A 19,180-nucleotide genomic window follows, 5' to 3' on the forward strand; every position below is an offset into this window, starting at 1 on the left:
TAGGAACGTTTTTCTCCATTGAGAGCGAGAGACTCATATAAAATAAAGGAAAATAAGGAGGACTTTTCCAACAGATCATAGAGCTTTTTGTGGAGAAGGGTTGGCGCATGGACTCATAAAATAAAACAAACATGGTTTTTAATTTTTGTTTTATAAAAATAACATGGGAGTAAGTGGGAAAAAAATTAAGTAAAACTAAATTGTAGGCCTAAATTTTTTATTTTTATGATAATTTTCACAGACATCATTTGATAACATTAAAGCACCAGAATTAGAAGTTGGAAAAATACCAGAAATAGTTACTGAGGGTCATATGTGTGCTGAACACATCTGTATACTTTAATTTGTTTACAGTACATGTATACATAATAATGAAAAAATAGTGTGTGTACATGAATAATGTATACACAAGAAGAGTGTTCTATCCTTGGCTATGACAGAAATATTCTCTGTAGGACAAATATGTTCTTGTGTGTATCTTATATGCTGTTTTCCTCCTGTTAAATGAACGGTAAAATATACAGTTAAATCTGACTGAACTGATGAAAATAGATACACATCGAAAAGGCAGTGCATTAATAAGCGGGTTAGCTGTTCTAGATTGTAGTGGGTTTTTGCAGAAAGAGCATTTGGTCCAATGGCTTTTTTTCACAGTGGTTTCAGATTTCTTGTCTTTAAGATCATGGGTGTTCCTCGAATCGTTCATGGTGTGAATCATGTGTCACATACAAATGCACTATATTTAAAGTAAGGTTTATCTAAATGATGGGAACTAGTGAAACAGCACTCATCATTTTTGCCTATGCTGGGGGGAGGGTGGCTGGAGGGGGCTACCGTGGGGTTGGGGGTGTGTCTGCGCTGGATGTGCTTCCATCCACTCACTCCTTCCCTAGCTCTGGGACAGGGCGGGGCAACTCTCTTGGGGTTGTTTTGGGAGACAACTATCATTGCCGCAGGGTCTGGGGTGGTGGGCAGGAAAGCTGGTTGGCCTTGTCAGGGAGGGGCTTCCTAGGAGAGGGGCAGGGTCTACTATCAGTACGGGACCTTTGAGGTTTGGCGGGTTGGGGTCTCCGCTGAGGCAATCAGTGGTTGCTGTTGGCTGTTCAGGCTGCCTCGGCCCCGTCAAGGCCTGACCAGAGTTCTCCCAGGGGCGGCACTTGGGGGCATGGGCTTGCTCCGGGGGGCGGGGCTTTCTTGGCTCCTCTCTCTTTGTGTAGGGTGGGGGGGGTGGAGCCCCTGGGCTGAGGATACCTGGGCCGAATGATAGGGGGGCTAGGGGATGGCTGTTTGACCACCGGGACACACAGTCTACCAGCTGTCCCCGACTTACCCTTTTCTTCATATAGCCACTTCTTAGTGTGTGTGTGTGTGTGTGGGGGGGGGGGTCAGCCTGCGATGCACCTTGGGTGGCGTAGCTACTTGGCAGTGGACCCCCCTCCCATGGTTGCCTTATGGAAACACCCCCCCCCCCCTTCTCGGTTTTAATTGTACCTTAGACATGTAGGACCTTTGGTAGGGGAGGGGTGCTTGGGCATCACTGCCAGCAAGCAGCAGATGTCCTTTTAGCGCCCTACCCGCCAACTTTAACTGCGCCCTTTAGTACACACACCCTTTAACCCTCAAAAATATAAACTCCAATACACACGCGCTCACAAACACATATACATTGTACAAGAAAGGTTTGACCTCTGACCATATGTCCCCTACCCCATCCCTGGCAGGGGTTTCCGGGCCCTCTGCAACGGCGGTTATGTCCCTTGGGTGCTGGCTTACTGGGCCCGGCAGCCCTCTCTCCACACAGGAAGAGGGATCCCTGTGCTCTCTGGCAAGGCCAGGAACCGGAGATCACATCACACCTGAGCCTGGGGGTGTCTGTGTACCTATGGTGTGGGTTCTGGTCCTTGCCTTCTTGTGCCGGCCTTCTCCAAAATTCCAACTGTGGGTGAGCCTGGTCGGGCCATGTTTATAGTACTCCTTGTGGACCCCCTCCACTTTTGGGTAGGGATGGGTATCGTTAAGGTTTTAACGGTACTACTACTCTTATTGATGCTGCTTATCGGTCCGGTATATTAACGATACTCTTATCGATACTTTGAGGGCAAAAAATGAATAAATAAATAACAAATTAAGAACAAAGTTTTTTATTTCTTCATTATGCAACACCATTGTTTTTTCAACAAAACCTTTTTACTTCATACATGATGATGTTACAGTACAAACCTGGACTGCACGTGGATGTGCTAGACCAGGGGTCAGTAACCTGAACCTCTCAAAGAACCATTTGGATCAGTTTCCCACTGAGATGAAAGCACAGGGAGCCGCAACACTATGGTGTGTTAGAAAAAAGGTTTTTACCAATATATAGCAATAGTTCATTTAATTAAAAATACTGTCAGGATATTTATTTAATTATTTATTGTAGTTATTTGTATTATTTATGAGCGTGATGTTTCCTTTGATCTTTTGTCCATTTTCCACAACCTTGAATACTTTTCTGTCGGTCAAACACTCAGAGTTAAGATGAATGAGATGATGGAAACAGATTCACTTTGATGCAGACTTTCTATTTATTTATTTTCTTTAAATCCAGTAAACCCAATAAATTGTATTAATTTCATGGATGACAAATATTTTTTATTAGGAAGCAGCTGTTAGTTTGTTGCGGGTCTGGAATCATAAGCGGTGTGTCTAAGCCCCGCCCCCGCCTAGGATAGTGGGGGCGCCCTGACGAAAATTTAATTCATTTTACGCGGAAATGGGTGGTTTTTGTCTAGGGGGATAAAATTATATTTTTTTCTTTCTTGGGTGCTCATGTGTCTCCTACGAGATCGCCACTGACCGTCTTTCCAGAAAAACATTCCATCCCATCCCCTCCGCGTGCTCACGCTGCTCTCTTCCTCCTGCCTGCTCTGACGGTGTTAAAGACACCATGACAATCTGAGAACATGATGGTAATTTTACAGAAACACAGAGAGCTGCAGCATTTTGGACCGTTAAGCTCTTTCCACCATCGTATATCTTTGGTGGCGTTCCTCTGTGCGCGCGCCGCATACTGTCTGAACAACAGCCCCGCCCCCTGTGCACATAAATAGCCAGACAGACCTCTCCTCTTCACTGAGAATAGCGAAATTAATATGATCATTAATTAAAGGAAAATTGACTGACTTGTAGAGTTACATGTGGCAGATAAAGTTTATATCTTATGGGATACAAAAAAAGCGACCTCTCCAGTACCGATAGCAGAACCGTTGAAGTCAGATCTTAACGATACTGCGGTCTTGAAGAATGTGGCCCCGGGGTTCGTTCAGTACCGGGGCTCGGTACCCATCCCTACTCTTGGGCGACTTCCTCCTGGGCAGGGGTGGCTGGCTCCTGTCTCGTTCTCTCCTGGACCAACCGTGGGCTGGCGCGGGTCTCCCTTGAGGGCGCCCTAGCCCGTGCCTGGGGTCGGGGTGGGTGGATTCTCAGAACTCCTGGGTGGTGGTGGGCTGCCCGTCTGGGGCAGGGGCTGCTCTCCTGATTCTGCTGGAGCTTGCACTCTCTGTCCCCCTGTGCCTCCCTGCTGTCTGGCGGGGGGGGGGCCCTGTGGTCGTCCTGCTGGCCCTGGCCTGGGGGGGCGGGTGTGATTGCCCGGTGGGCGGTTGTTCTCTATCTGCTGCCGTGTGGGTGTCGGGGCGGTCCTGGCTACCACTGCTGCTATGGCGGGGGTCTTGGTGTGGGGATGGCTGGGCACTCTCCCTCCTTCTTTTTCCATCCCATCATCCACCTCAGAAGAACAGAGACACTCACTCCAGCACAGGTGCTGTCTCACCTTTGAACTGGTGGTTTGTGTGACTGAATGAAATGTTTCACATGTTGGTCTGAAGGCATAAGTATGTGTTTGTGAACATGAGTTGTATTGAAAACATGTTGACATGTCTGTTTGTGGACATTTTTGGAGCCAACAGGTATGTTTATAACGTTTGAGTGTGTGTGTGGACAGGCCCCGCCCCTTCTAGATTTGTATCACTTCTAGACCTGACTGTAATGATTATAAACATCGAACAACTTGTTGCTTTATGCTGTTTCATTCTTTTATCCCCCCTCCCCCCTATAATCACCCTCCTACCCCCCCCCCTCTCTAACATCCCTCTCTCTTCTTCTCTCCTTTTCCTTTCCATCCGGTCCAACAAAAAATGTTTCTGTCAATAACTACAAAAATGTCACTTTGGCGTAGGTGCCATGCAGAATGTAATATGAATGTATAACATGTACAAAGCTGTAAATAGAAATATGCAGATCATCAGGTGTTGTAAAAAAAGGGGCGGGATCATACAAGATTCCTCTTCAACCTACTCCTTTTTAAACACTGTCTTGTTTTTTCTATTTTATTTCAAATCTTGTGTTTATTTTCATTTGTGTTTGAAACAAAGAAATTGGAGAGAAAAATTGTTAAGATTTTACATTTTTAGGGGGCATGTCTTTATTTGGCTTGTGGGTAGACTGATGTGTGAACCTGAAAGAGCTTTAAGCTCTTCTTGGTGTTGCCTAGTTCCTGTTTTTTTAATCTTGAGTTGGATTGAGCAAATACTGTTTAACATGCCCCTCCCACTTTACGTCTAATTTTTGCATGCAAAAGTTGGTACAACACAGTTGGTGTTGACAGATTATCCTCCAGTGTGTAGCCATATATATATATATATATATATATATATATAAAGTGATCTATATAAAGTGATCCTTGAGATGCTTGGCTACAAGAGCAACTATCGAAGAAAACAGTACCCACCATCGAAGCAACGGTTAGAGGCCAAAATCAAGGCAACTCGGATGGATGTGAGTAAGCTGACAGAGGCTCAAAGAGGTACACTGAGAAAGCAAGTACCTAAGAGATACAGCCAGATGCCCATACCTGAAGCACTAGAAACTGTCAAACAAAGGCTCCTAGCCTTGAGCAGCCGCCTAAAGAGGTACACAAGAGACAATGAAGCCAGACAAATAAACAGGCTCTTCGCAACTCAACCCGCAAAAGTGTACGGACAGTGGCAGGGTCAAAACAGCCGAGCAGACCCACCAAGGCTAGAAACTGAACAGTACTGGAAAAGTATATGGGAGAAAGAGACAGCACATAACAGCAATGCTCAGTGGCTGGTCTCTCTGAGAAAAGAACATAGCAACCTCCCTGAACAGAATCCAGTAACAATCACAGTGGCAGACATCCAAGAAAGATTCTCAGGTATGAAGAATCACCGGGCCCTGACATGATACATGCCTACTGGCTAAAGAAGCTTACCGCACTCCACGAGCGCCTGGCAGCACAAATGAACCAGCTGCTAAGACATAGGACTCACCCAGAATGGCTAACGGAAGGGCGAACGATCCTGATCCAGAAGGATCCCTCAAAGGGTGCAGTCTGTCCACAACATGGAAGCTCATGTCAGGCATCATTGCAACCAAGATAAATAGGCACATGGATCAATTCACGAGTAACACACAGAAGGGCATTGGTAGAGACTCCAGAGGAGCCAAACACCAACTCCTGGTCGACAGAACAGTCGCTCAAGACTGTAAGTCACGACACACCAACCTGTGCACAGCCTGGATTGATTACAAGAAGGCCTATGACTCAATGCCACACACATGGATCACTGAATGCTTGGAGCTGTACAACATCAACAGGACTCTAAGAGCCTTCATAGGAAACTCAATGAAGCTGTGGAAAACCACCCTTGAAGCCAATGGGAAGCCACTTGCACAAGTGTCCATCAAATGTGGGATATACCAAAGTGATGTGCTGTCCCCACTGCTGTTCTGCATAGCTCTGAACCCCCTCAGCCAAATAATCACCAAGACTGGCTATGGATACCGACTCAGAAAAGGGGCCAACATCAGTCACCTCCTCTACATGGATGACATCAAGCTATATGCTAAGAGCGAGCGTGACATTGACTCTCTGATCCACACCACCAGGATCTACAGTACTGACATTGGGATGTCATTCGGGCTCGAGAAATGCAGCCGGATGGTGACTAAGAGAGGCAAGGTAGTCCACACAGGAGGGGTCTCACTCCCAGAAGGAACAATTGCAGACATCGAGGACAGTTACAAGTACCTTGGAATTCCACAGGCGAATGGCAACCTGGAGCAGGCAACAAGGAAAGCTGCAACAGCTAAATACCTCCAACGAGTAAGGCAAGTCCTGAGAAGCCATCTCAATGGCAAAAATAAGACCCGGGCAAAAAACAGCTACGCACTGCCAGTTATCAGATGCCCTGCAGGAATAATAAGATGGCCAAAGGAAGAGATACAGACCACGGATGTTAAAACACCAAAGCTCCTCGCCATGCATGGAGGGTTCCATCCCAAATCCAGCACCCTGAGACTGTATGCTGGCCGCAAGGAAGGAGGCCGAGGACTAGTGGGCGTAGAAGCCACTATCCAGGATGAATCATCCAAGATGTATGAGTACATCAAGCTCAAGGCCCCAACTGACAGTGTGCTCAGTGAATGTCTCAGGCAATGGAGAGCAGAGGATACAGTGCTGGAGGACAGATCCTCATGGGAGGACAAACCCCTGCATGGGATGTACCACCGGACCATAACTGAAGTGGCTGATATCAAGAAGTCCTATCAATGGCTTGAAAGGGCTGGCCTACAGGACAGCACCGAAGCGCTCATCCTGGCAGCCCAGGAACAAGCCCTGAGCACCAGAGCCATAGAGGCTCAGATCTACCACACCAGACAAGACCCAAAGTGTAGATCTACCACACCAGACAAGACCCAAGGTGTAGATGTACCACACCAGACAAGACCCAAGGTGTAGGCTGTGCAAAGAGGCATCTGAAACAATCCAGCACATAACTGCAGGGTGTAGGATGCTGGCAGGGAAAGCATACATGGAGCGCCACAATCAAGTGGCTGGAATAATATACAGGAACATGTGTGCAGAATATGAACTGGAAACCCCAAGATCAAAATGGGAAACACCTCTGAAGGTGGTAGAGAATGAGAGGGCAAAGATCCTGTGGGACTTCCAGATCCAGACTGATAGGATGGTGATGGAGAACCAACCAGACATTGTAGTGGTGGATAAAGAACAGAGGAAAGCCGTTGTGGTGGATGTGGCAGTGCCAAGCGATGGGAACATCAGGAAGAAGGAACATGAGAAACTGGAGAAATACCAGGGACTCAGAGAAGAACTGGAGAAAGCCTGGAAAGTGAAGGTGTTGCCTGTGGTAATTGGAACACTTGGGGCAGTAACCCCCAAGCTGGAGGAGTGGCTACAACAGATACCTGGAAAGACCTCAGACCTCTCAGTCCAGAAAAGCGCAGTGCTAGGAACAGCTAAGATACTGCAGGACCCTCCAGCTCCCAGGCCTCTGGTAGAGGACCCGAGCTTTTTTATTTTTATTATTTTTTTTAACTTGTCCTGTCCAACCGCTGGGCAGACAGATGAGAGCTGAAGGCCTCTTGTGTTGGACATATTTTATTTTAACAAGAGGGGTTATTAATCTTCAGACAAACCAAAGGTATGTCTGAATAAACCCCTTTTGTAATTGAGGCCAAACTTTATTAATTTCAATCATGTTTGAAAATCTTTGGTGTTGGACCGGACAGAAAAGGAAAGGAGGGAAGGAGAGAGAGGGGATGTTAGAGGGGGGGGGGGGGTGATAGTGGGAGGGGGGGATAAGACCATGAAGCAGCATATAGCAGACAGGTTTACTGGTTGTTTATCATTACGGTAAGGTTCAAATGTAGTACAAAAAGGGCGGGGCCTGTCCACACACACTCTGAAATGTTATCAACACACCTGCTAGCTGTAAAAATGTCAACATGTCAACATGTACACAAAACAGATAGTGTTCACGAACGCATGCCTATGCCTTTAAACCAACTAGTGTGAAATCTTTCATTCATTGAATCATGCAAACTATTAGTGCAAAGGTGAGCTAACACCTGTGCTCAGGTGAGTGTTTATGTTCTTCTAAAATGGATGGTGGAATGTGAAAAGAAGGAGGAGCGCCCAGCCACCCCCACACCCAGACCCCCACCGCAGCGGCAGCCGGAACCCCCCAACGCCACACGGCAACAGGCAGGGGACAACCGCCCCCCGGGCGACCAAATCCGCCGACCGGGCCAGGACCAGCAGGACCGCCGCAAGGCCCCCAGAGCCAGAGAGCAGGGAAGCACGGAGGGAAAGAGAGCCTCCCGCCGCAGCGCCGGAAGAGCCCAACGCAGGGTCCCACCCGAGAAGGGCACCCACATCCCCAGACGAGCAATCCATCACCACCCAGGAGTTCCGGGCATGCCCCCGCCCCAACCCCAGGTACGAGCCAGGACCCCCCAAGGGAGACTTGCTCCACGCTCCAGGCAGCCACCCACCCGGCCCACGGTTGGTCCAGGGAGGAGCAAGGCAGGGGCCAGCCACCCCCACCCTGGAGGGGAGCACCCCGGGGAAAAAGGGGGGCCCACAAGGGGTGTTGTAAACATGGCCCGACCAGGCTCGGCCACTGTTGGAAGTTTAGCGGGGCCCAGGGGCAAGGACCAGAACCCTTCCTCAGGGACATGGACACCCCCGGCTCAGGTGTAATGTGACCCCCCCCCCCCCCCCCCGAGTGGAGAGAGTACCGCCGGGCCCAGGAGACCGGCACCCAGGGGACACGGCAGCCGTACCCGTACCCCCCACCAGGGAAGGGGTAGGGGACAGATGGTCCTAGGTCCCACCTTCCTTGCAAGATGTGTGTGTGCGTGTATGTGTTTGTGAGGGTGTGTGTGTGCATGTGTGTGTTATATGTTGGAGTGTATATTTTGAGGGGGGAGGGGTGTGTGTACTAAGGGGGGTGCAGTTAAAATTAGCGGGTAGGGCACTGAGGGGACATCTCCTGATTACTCACAGTGATGTCCCCTCACCCTCCCCACCAAGGGGCCCTAAATGTCTAAGGTGCGGTTAAAGTTGGGAGGTAGGGTGCTAGGAGGACATCTGCTGCTTGCTGGCAGTGATGTCCAAGCACCCCCCCTACCAAGGGCCCTACATGTCTAAGGTGCAAATAAAACCGAAAGAGGGGGGGCCCACTCCATACGGCAACCATGGGAGGGGTAACACTGTCAAGTAGCCCCCCCCCCCCCCCCCCCCAAGGCGCATCGCAGGCTAAACCCCCCACCCCTTCACCCTAATATGAGGTTATATGAGGAAGGGGGTAGGTTGGGGACAGATGGTAGACTGTCCCCCCGGTGGTCAAACAGCCCCCCCCCAGCCCCCCCCCCCCAGCATAGGGGCCAGGCCACCACAGCCCAGGGACCCCATCCCCCGAGGCGCCGACACACCAGGCCCAGCACCACCCACCCCACACAGAGAGAGAGGAGCCAGAAAGCGCTGACCCCCCCCCCCAAGCGTCGGCCCTAGAAGAGCTCTGGTCAGGCCTCGATGGGACCGAGGCAGCCAACCGGCCGGGGCAACCGCCGATTAGAGTGGACCCGAGCTTGGAGGAGAAACCACTCGCGGAGGGTGACAGGGCGTTTTTTTTAGTTTTTTTTTTATGTGTGATTACTGTTCTTTTTGATATTTGCAGCCGGATCCCCTCCCTCCACGTTCACGCTGCCAACAACCAACACACTTGGCTCATCCATGATGCCCACCAACTCCTTCTACCCAGGTAAACATGCTTCATTATTCCCTCACCCTGCAATGCAGTTATCATCTAGAAACTAATACCAGATGTATGAAAAACATCTGTAAAAAATAGTTTCTACTCCAATACTAAGGCCTTTTCTTGTGGAAACGATTGACCTAAACAAATTTCAACAGTTTTAACTTCAGTCTTTATGTTTTACCAGTATTCACATACGTCTAATATTATCGCTTCAAGGCCTGTTGTTTAGAAGGAGAAAAGGACAGTATGAATTATAATCAAGTAAATGAACTGTACAACTACTATTAGATGAAAGAATATGATCATTTTGAAATGTGACTAATATTTCAAACTTTTCATTTTCTTTTTTCTTATGTTTTTTTTGACTCCTTCTGGTTTTATGTGCAACTGTCTTTCCTCTTCCTACTGCACGTTTGGCGCCCCGAGCAGATCCCTTTGTGCCAACAGCTGTTCTCGGTGAGACACATTTTCTTTCTTCACTGCTTTTCCTTACTTCAGACACCTGTAAGCTAACAGAGAGAAATCACAGCTATGCAGGATAGTTAACCCAGAACCCAAACAGACATTTCTTTGGCGTTTTCTAAGTTCTTGATTTGTTTGTGAAGAAAAGGTAGCTAGTTCACCTTCACTCATGCCTGCTTCTCCCCCTGTCCTTACTCCCCCCATGACCCCCCCCCATGATGGGGGCTGTGCCACGCTGAGGTTGGCTTACACGCATTCCATCCTCATTGCGTGTCCCTCATTTGTTTGACCTTTCATGTGCATGGCCAAAGATGGTGATGGATTATACGTGTGTGTGTGTGTGTGTGTGGGGGGGGGGTGATGGGTAGGAGACAGTCTTCCCCAGCATTCATGGGTACTACAGTATGTTGATGCCATGTCAGCTGAGACACAAAAGATGGTAGAATGCTCTCCTTTTCTCTGAGGTTCCAAACTTCCCATTAAAGTCTAGCATTAACTGTGCTGCCCCCCCCCCCCCCCCCCCCCCACTGCACATTTAACTCCCCTTCACCAAAACAACAAGCTATTCCATTATTCTTTTTAATGTAGCTCCCCCTGCCTTTGGCTAATCACTTTTGACCTACTTGTTTTTGTTTTGGTTTGTGAGTTTGAACATGTTGTTCAGCGTGAAAACAGAATAACGAATAGCATTTTGTATTTTGGTTAATTATTACTGCTCTGCGCTGCTCCGGCAGAGGAGCTTTGTGTGCAGCATCGCACGCGAGCATTTGATGTTGCTGCTAAATGGGGCATTAGAACTGTGGTAATTGCAAACTGAGGGCCAGGGAAGAAACGGGCTCCAACTTCACTGCAAGCACTGCACATGCAGTCTTAAGCTCCCACTTATCTTTGCATTCGTGTAACTTTAAGCAGCGTGTTTCGTCACTGTTTCTGTGACTACTGCTCGTGTTTGTTCCACATTTAATGAAGCATGAAACAACTAACATCAAATTACAGCAGCCAGAAAAAGTTGCATAGTTTTGGTGGTAACACTTTAGTCATGGAGTTTACAATCAGAATAGATCTGTGACGTGTTGAATTCAGTCGCCTATTCATTTGGGGAAGTAGACAACAAAGGGAAAACAGCTGTAGAAGCAGCTAAAATAACTGTTTGGGGAACAACTAAGATTTTATAGTAAATTAATCAGCATCAGTCAAACACAACTGAGGCTTCAATTCCATGAATTCCTTGCTTTTTTATGTCTTGCACTGTTAAAATTGCCCCATCCATCCACCTCATACCTCCCCTCTTGATTAGGCTCTTTAACTGCATTTTGAACTGGGATGACATGTGGTTGTGCCCTTTAACATAGACCTAGAACTACTGTAACGAGTTATCTTGCTGTATTGTTGCTTATCCCCTCTCTCCTGTCTCTTTTCCTCTTTCTCTTTACATACATAACCTCTTATGTATCTGCTATCTAAAAAGTACCCATTAATGGTAAGTTATCCCAGGTGGGCCCTGGGCTGGGGGAAGAAGGCTGTGTTTACTCAGGAAGCAAGCCCACACTTAGAGGCTGCTTCTGACATTTAATGCATGACACACGGTCATGTCAGCATCTCACCACCCTCTGTACTGTGCCACCATTAACTTAGCATGACCAAAGCACATACAGCCCCCCACCATGGCATCATGCATTCTCCTTCCATTTCTAGTTCCCCTGTGTTTTTTTTTTTTTTTAGATTTAATTAATTTTTTCTCTTTGTTCTGGATTGGGGGGGGGGGGCAGGTACATGCTGTGTCTGTGATGCTTCTGATGGTACCTGCTGCTCCCTGTGGGCCAACGCACCCCCTAGCATCCTTGCCCTCCATGTTTCTGGAGTCACTCCATCGTCTGCTGACTCCTCAGAGCATCTGTGCTTCATGTCTGCCACTGATTGGAAAATAGTGTAAAATGCTGGAATAGAATCTGACTTACAAAAAAGAATCTTAGCAGAAACCAAGAGGCTAGTAACCAAAGTAAATGTTATGTTTTGTTATGCATTTCTGAAGGATCTGAGCTGTTTGTCACGGTTTAGGGCCACAGGTGTCTATTTCCTTTGACAGCAACTCTTAGTGTGTGGGTACAAAGTCCTTGCATTAAAATTGTGGTATTACAACGTTTTCAGCCACACTGGGACAGATGGACCTAACCCTTCCCACCACATGATTCATCCAATTACTCAATGACCTTGTGTTGTTGTGACCATCCATAACAAGCAGATTACTAGTTGAAGTTGTTTGTCAATCTGGAGGGGGTGACATAATGCTTAACAGTAAATGAGATGATGTGCCATCTGCTTATGAGAGCATTTGCTTTTCAGAAATATCCAGAGAAAAAGTCTAAACTTTGTATTTTAGTTTCACCTGTCAACACTCTTAAGATGTCTCTGACATTTATTGCTTCAAGCCTTGTGTCCCCCTGGTTTATCTCACAACATGGTACTGGAGGTGTTGTCAGTCAAACTCTTATTTCCTTATCCTCCCTCTTCGTGCCCCGTAGATGAGAGCCAGAACATGGGCAGTGAGACCAGCAGCCTGGTGCAGTCCCACTCTCACTCTTTGAGAAAGCGGGAGGTCGTGGATGTACCGTACCAGACGGGTCAGCTGCACCCCGCCATCCGGGTGGCTGACCTCCTTCAACACATCACTCAGATGAAGTGTGCCGAGGGCTATGGCTTCAAAGAGGAGTACGAGGTAGGACCTTTAAAGATTGCAAGCACATATCAAGCCTAACGTAGGAACTCCACTGAGGTTGATGATGGAGAATATGTCACATTTTATTATGAAGCTCGTTCTGTGTGGTGGTGTGCAGTTTCTTCTGTCACCTTCTGTGTTTCCACCACAAACATCATTGTTCTTCACCAGAATCACCTTTATAATCGGCTGTCCTTTCACAGTGGGTTTGTCCTGTTCCTTGTTGTCTGCAGGCAATTGAGCATTTTTTCTTTTCGTGTCAAAACCTGCTGTCCCATTTCTCCTGGAGGATCAACTAAGGGCCAACATGGCAGACAAAAATACCTCATCAGTAAACATATGTCACATGCCCCTCTGACCCAAGGCAGAATGCAGCTCTCAGAGCGGTGCAGCACCAAACATTACATTTGTAATCTGCTGTCCAACTCTCATTTTCTCTCATTGGAAGAATTATTATGCAGATAGCATGCAGTGCTATATCCCCTAACCATGAGAAGAGACGGCCTATGAAAGTTACAAACCTTCAACACAAATGTGTAGGATATGATTGCACCCTTTTCTGCAACATTACTTTACCCATTTCTCATGTCTCTATGTATTCTAGCCTTCATGCTTCTTTTTATATATATTTTTTGCCTTCAACCCTTTACCTCCAACAGTTCAATGTAAGTCTCTTTGGGGTTATGCAGAGTACAGAAAACAAAGCAAAACATAAAAATAAATGTTGGGTAAGATCTAATTTCACCCAACTGGAGCCATCCATTTGTGTTGTTTTTTGCTTCTGTCTTTATCAATCTGTCTTGAGGTTAATGCCCTTTTCGACCGTCTATTTAGATGATTGGAGCCAAGTGCACCTCTAAACCTGTTGACTTACGCTGTACTATATCTCTCTCTGACCCCTGCTTCTTGTTATTCTTTACGTTAACTTTGGATCAGATAAACGAGGTAAGCCAAAAACCTTTCCTTTTTGTGACTTTTTGGAGACTTTCAGATAAATAGTTGTGGTTGGCTACTTTCAAAGCTCTGTGAATGTAAGACAATTAGTTTCATTAAAAAAGGGCATTTACCAGCAGATGCTGTGAAGTTGTGGAAGTGTTTAACCATGTTCAAATGGTGGTGCAGTCTTTAGTCTACAGAATAATTTGGAATACAAAACAAGGAAATAGCAGTGGTAAGTAGATGCCAAAGAGGGGCACTGTTAAACACTTGCAGTCATTTTCAGTTTAAACTGTAACAAAGCATTTGCATGTGAAACCATCCTGCGCACTGGCACAATGAGTGAAAAAAAACACCTAGCAGGGAAGTTTCAGCTGTTATGTGGTGGTGAATCACACCTGCTTTGAGTTTGTGTTGTGACTTGACAGTCACATATTCACTTAATGCAATAAAAGAATTACACTAACTGAGCGTGTAGATTTCCAGAAAATAATGCCATGAGAGACAAAGGTATCTGTAATCCATGTCAAAGACACATGGCCATAACCACTGGAAGAACAGGTATATATTTATATGTTAAAGGTGTCTCTCTGTCAGTCGTAAGTCTGAAGGGTCTGAAAAGTCTTTCTTAGGCTAGCTGAACAGCCCGCTGCCTAACGATTAATAGCGTCATCCCTTTCAAGATATGTGATACTCTACACACAGAGAAATATGTTAACTTAAACCTTCCACCTCCATGATCTTTTATTTGCAGATGGTTTCTGATGCTGTAACTAACTTTTCATTATTCCATATTACAATGGAATCGGTAAGAGTGGCAGCAAATATTTTATTTTAATTTTTTTGTGCTGCTTGTCTTCTAGGTTCCAATCCTTGCCCCCCTGAACTGCAGTTCACAGACAGTAGAGATGTATTTTCATAATTTGGCTTAATTATGGCTGGTGTACAATCAGAATGGAACTCTCCCCAGCAGGAGATGATATATAATTCATGAGGGTAATCTGCACAGAGCGGTTTTCATGTTCAGGAGGAGAACTGGCTTTATTTTCCCCCCACTATGAGATGATTGAGCCCTCCAGATGAAGCAGACAGACAGCCATCCAGCAGAGCGGGGGGGTTGAATGTGACACCCACTGCCCCTGCACTAACAGCACACTCTGTGTGGCATTTCACTTCATGTCTCATATTGAAGTGAATGTTTTTTTTCTTTATTTCCAGTTTCTTTGTTTTGAACTACAAAGTAGCCTGGTTATTGTTGAATGTTACTTATTAGCACTAAATATCATCTTCTTGTATTTGTTCCAGAGTTTTTTTGAAGGGCAGACTGCACCATGGGACTCAGCCAAGATGGATGAGAACCGCATGAAGAACCGATACGGAAATATCATTGCATGTGTGTATAAAAACACCCCAAAGCACTCATGAACTTCTTGTGCTTTTTCATTCCTATTGTAGATTTAGTGACCAAGCTTGTGGCAAAAAGAGTTTTATCTGCCAATTAAAGCAGCTCCGACTTTTCCAATCAGTTTTCTTATGTTCATGCAGCCTTTTCAGATTCAGGATTTATATTTATATACACACACATGCATTTATGTGTGTGTGTGTATAGTATCTCTCTCTCTCTTTCTCTCTCTCTCTATTTATCTCGCTCTCTTTCTCTCGATCTATCTATCTGTCTGTCTCTCTCTCTCTCTCTCTCTCTCTCTACTTACCGACCGACCGAAAGTATCAAAGGCTACCATCAGTAACACACTACACCACCAAGGACTCAAACCCGGCAGGGCCAGACGTGTCCCCCTGCTAAAGCATGTGCAGGCCCGTCTGCAGTCTGCTAGAGAGCATTTGGAGGATCCAGAATGGCGTAAATGGCGTATACTTATATAGCGTCTTTCTTCCTAAAAGGACAAAGCGCTTTACATTCACACACACATTCACACAGACATTCAGACACTGGTGGCGGCTCCGCTGCCAAACACAGGCGCCTGCCTACCACCAGGGGCAAGGTGGGGTTCAGTGTCTTGCCCAAGCACACTTCGACTCATGGGAGTGCAAGGCGGGAATCGAACCTGCACTCTTATGATCATGGGTCGACCACCCTACCGCTGCACCACGGCCGCCCACCAAGGATTGGGAGAATGTCCTATTGTCAGATGAACCCACAATAGAACTTTTTAGTAAAAACTCTACTTGTCATGTTTGGTGGAGAAAGAATACTGAGCTGCATCCAAAGAACACCATACCTACTGTAAAGCATGGGGGTGGAAGTATCATGCTATGGGGCTGTTTTTCCGCAAAGGGACCAGGACGATTAATCCATGTAAACTAAATGATTGGGGCCACGAATGGTCAGATTATGGGTGAAAACCCCCTTCCATCAGCATACAAGATGAAAAGTGGCTGAGTCTTTCAGAATGACAAGCATTCCAAAAACATGTTGCCCAGGTGGAGTGGGGTGGCTTTGTAAGAAGCATCTCGATATACCTGGAGTGGCCTAGCCAGTCTCCAGATCTCAAACCCACAGAAAATCTTTGGAGGAAGTTAAACACCCGTGTCGCCCAGCGACAGCTCCAAAACATCACTGCTCTAGAGGAGAACTGCATGGAGGAATGGACCAAAGTACCAGCAACAGTTTGTAAAAAACCTTGTGACGACTTACAGAAAATGTTTGACTGCTGTCAATGCCAACAAAGGGAATAAAACAAAGTCTTGAATCGAAATTTTGTTATTGACCAAATACTTATTTTCCACCAGCAAGAATGGTGGAGCTACTCATTACTGTTTTGTTTGGAACCTTTGGTTCCTGTTTTGAGGACATAGCAGCAGAGGATGTTTGTTTGCTTTCTGCAGCTTTGCTGTCATTATTACTTCCATTGGACTCCAATCTATTCCACATCATGTGTCTCTTTTCATCTTTTTGCCTTCTTTTTTATCATCGGTCTTTGTCCTTCTCCTCCCTTACTGCACTCGTTAAAATGATTAATTCAATGCTAGTTTCTTCCTCTCTGCGTCTCTTCCAGATGATCACTCCCGTGTCAGGCTGCAGGCACTGGAAGGGGAACAGAGCTCTGATTACATTAATGCAAATTATGTTGATGTAAGTACACACACCAGCCAGTGCCACCAGCGCATAGGTCAAAGCGCTGCCTCTTGAGGAGTGGGGGGATGCTTGGTAACACTGCCAGGGAATCTAATGGCAACCATGCAGCCCCACTACCTGTCAGTCACATGAACAAACGAAAAAGCTCAGACTTCCTCTTTCCGTTTATGAAAACTGCTGTATTTATTAGAAACATTAGATAGAATAACGTTGGTCGAAGAAAGAGGGGAGGCAGAAGGGCCCGTGGCCAGAGAGAGAAGGGAAAAGGCAGGAACATAGGTTTGAGAATAGGGACTCTTAACGTTGGCACAATGACAGGGAAAGGCAGAGAGCTGGCAGACATGATGGAGAGAAGGAAGGTAGATGTACTGTGTGTGCAGGAGACAAGGTGGAAGGGCAGCAAGGCACGTAGTATTGGAGGAGGATACAAACTGTTCTATCATGGTGTTGATAGGAAGAGAAACGGGGTAGGAGTGATTCTGAAGGGGGAGTTTGTAAACAGTGTTCTAGAGGTGAAAAGAGTCTCAGACAGGATGATGAGCTTAAAGTTAGAAATCGAAGGGGTGATGGTGAATGTAGTCAGTGGGTATGCGCCACAGGTTGGCTGTGAGTTAGAAGTGAAGGAGAGATTCTGGAGTGAGTTGGATGAGGTCATAGAGAGTTTTCCCAGAGGAGAGAGAGTTGTTATTGGAGCAGACTTTAATGGGCATGTTGGTGAGGGCAACAGAGGTGATGAGGAGGTGATGGGCAGGTTTGGTGTGAAGGAAAGGAATCTGGAGGGACAGATGGTGGTGGACTTTGCGAAGAGGATGGAAATGGCTGTAGTCAACACTTACTTCCAGAAGAGAGAGGAACATAGAGTGACATACAGAAGTGGAGGTAGGAGTACTCAGGTGGACTACATCCTATGTAGACGAGGTCATTTGAGAGAGGTTATTGACTGCAAAGTGGTGGTAGGAGAGAGTGTAGCCAGACAGCACCGCATGGTGGTGTGTAAGATGACTCTGGAGGTCAGGAAGAAAAAGAGAGGGAAAACAGAAAAGAAGACCAAGTGGTGGAAGCTACAGAATGAAGAAACTTGTGAGGAATTTAGGCAGAAGTTGAGACAGGGTCTGGGTGGTCAGGATGAGCTTCCAGATGACTGGGAAACTACAGCAGAAATTATCAGGGAAACAGGTAGGAAGGTGCTAGGTGTGTCATCTGGAAAGAGGAAAGACGGTAAAGAGACTTGGTGGTGGAATGAGGAAGTACAGGAATGCGTCCAGAGGAAGAGGTTGGCTAAAAGGAAGTGGGATGTAGAAAGGACTGAGGAAGGTAGACAGGAGTACAAGGAAGCGCAGCGTAGAGTGAAGAGAGAGGTGGCAAAGGCCAAACAGAAGGCTTACGATGAGCTATATGACAGGTTAGACACAAAGGAAGGAGAGAAGGACTTGTACAGGCTAGCCAGACAGAGAGACAGAGATGGGAAGGACGTGCAACAGATAAGGGTGATTAAGGACAGAGATGGAAAGGTGCTAACAACCCAGGAGAGTGTACAGAAAAGATGGAAGGAGTATTTTGAGGAGCTGATGAACGTGGAAAATGACAGGGAAAGAAGGGAGGAAGATGTGGTTGTTGTGGAGCAGGAAGTAGCAGAGATTGGAAAGGATGAGGTTAGGAAGGCTCTGAAAAGGATGAAGAGCGGAAAGGCCGTTGGTCCTGATGACCTACCTGTGGAGGTATGGAAGTGCCTAGGAGAGACAGCAGTGGAATTTCTAACAAGGTTGTTCAATAGGATTCTAGAGAGTGAGAAGATGCCTGAGGAATGGAGGAGAAGCGTTCTGGTCCCGATCTTTAAGAACAAGGGTGACACGCAGAACTGCAGCAACTATAGAGGAATAAAGTTGATGAGCCACACAATGAAGCTGTGGGAAAGAGTAGTGGAAGCCAGGCTTAGGAAGAAGGTGGAGATTTGTGAGCAGCAGTATGGTTTCATGCCCCGTAAGAGCACCACTGATGCCATTTTTGCTTTGAGAATGTTGATGGAAAAGTACAGAGATGGTCAGAAGGAGCTGCATTGTGTGTTCGTAGATTTAGAGAAGGCGTATGACAGGGTGCCGAGGGAGGAGCTGTGGTACTGTATGAGGTCGTCTGGAGTGGCAGAGAAGTATGTCAGAGTAGTTCAGGACATGTATGAGAGAAGTATGACGGTGGTGAGATGTGCTGTAGGTCAGACAGAGGAGTTCAAGGTGGAGGTGGGACTACACCAAGGATCAGCTTTGAGTCCTTTTTTGTTTGCTATGCTGATGGACAGGCTGACAGATGAGGTAAGACAGGAATCTCCCTGGACAATGATGTTTG

At 46.7% G+C, this 19,180-nt stretch overlaps 1 protein-coding gene across 1 annotated transcript in view; it reads left to right on the forward strand.

The window, feature by feature from the left end:
• Nucleotides 1-19,180, forward strand: part of ptprm (protein tyrosine phosphatase, receptor type M) — a gene marked incomplete in the record, with an annotated part of 229,034 nt that overhangs the window by 180,500 nt on the left and 29,354 nt on the right. The window contains 7 exon segments of the mRNA XM_023964783.1: nt 9,549-9,632; nt 10,059-10,085; nt 11,560-11,571; nt 12,614-12,807; nt 13,744-13,752; nt 15,049-15,136; nt 16,761-16,837. Of these exon segments, the coding sequence (XP_023820551.1) occupies nt 9,549-9,632; nt 10,059-10,085; nt 11,560-11,571; nt 12,614-12,807; nt 13,744-13,752; nt 15,049-15,136; nt 16,761-16,837 (491 nt within the window).

The sequence above is a fragment of the Oryzias latipes genome, chromosome 17, assembly GCF_002234675.1.
Source record: "Oryzias latipes chromosome 17, ASM223467v1".
In the NCBI taxonomy this organism is placed as follows: Eukaryota; Metazoa; Chordata; class Actinopteri; order Beloniformes; family Adrianichthyidae; genus Oryzias; species Oryzias latipes.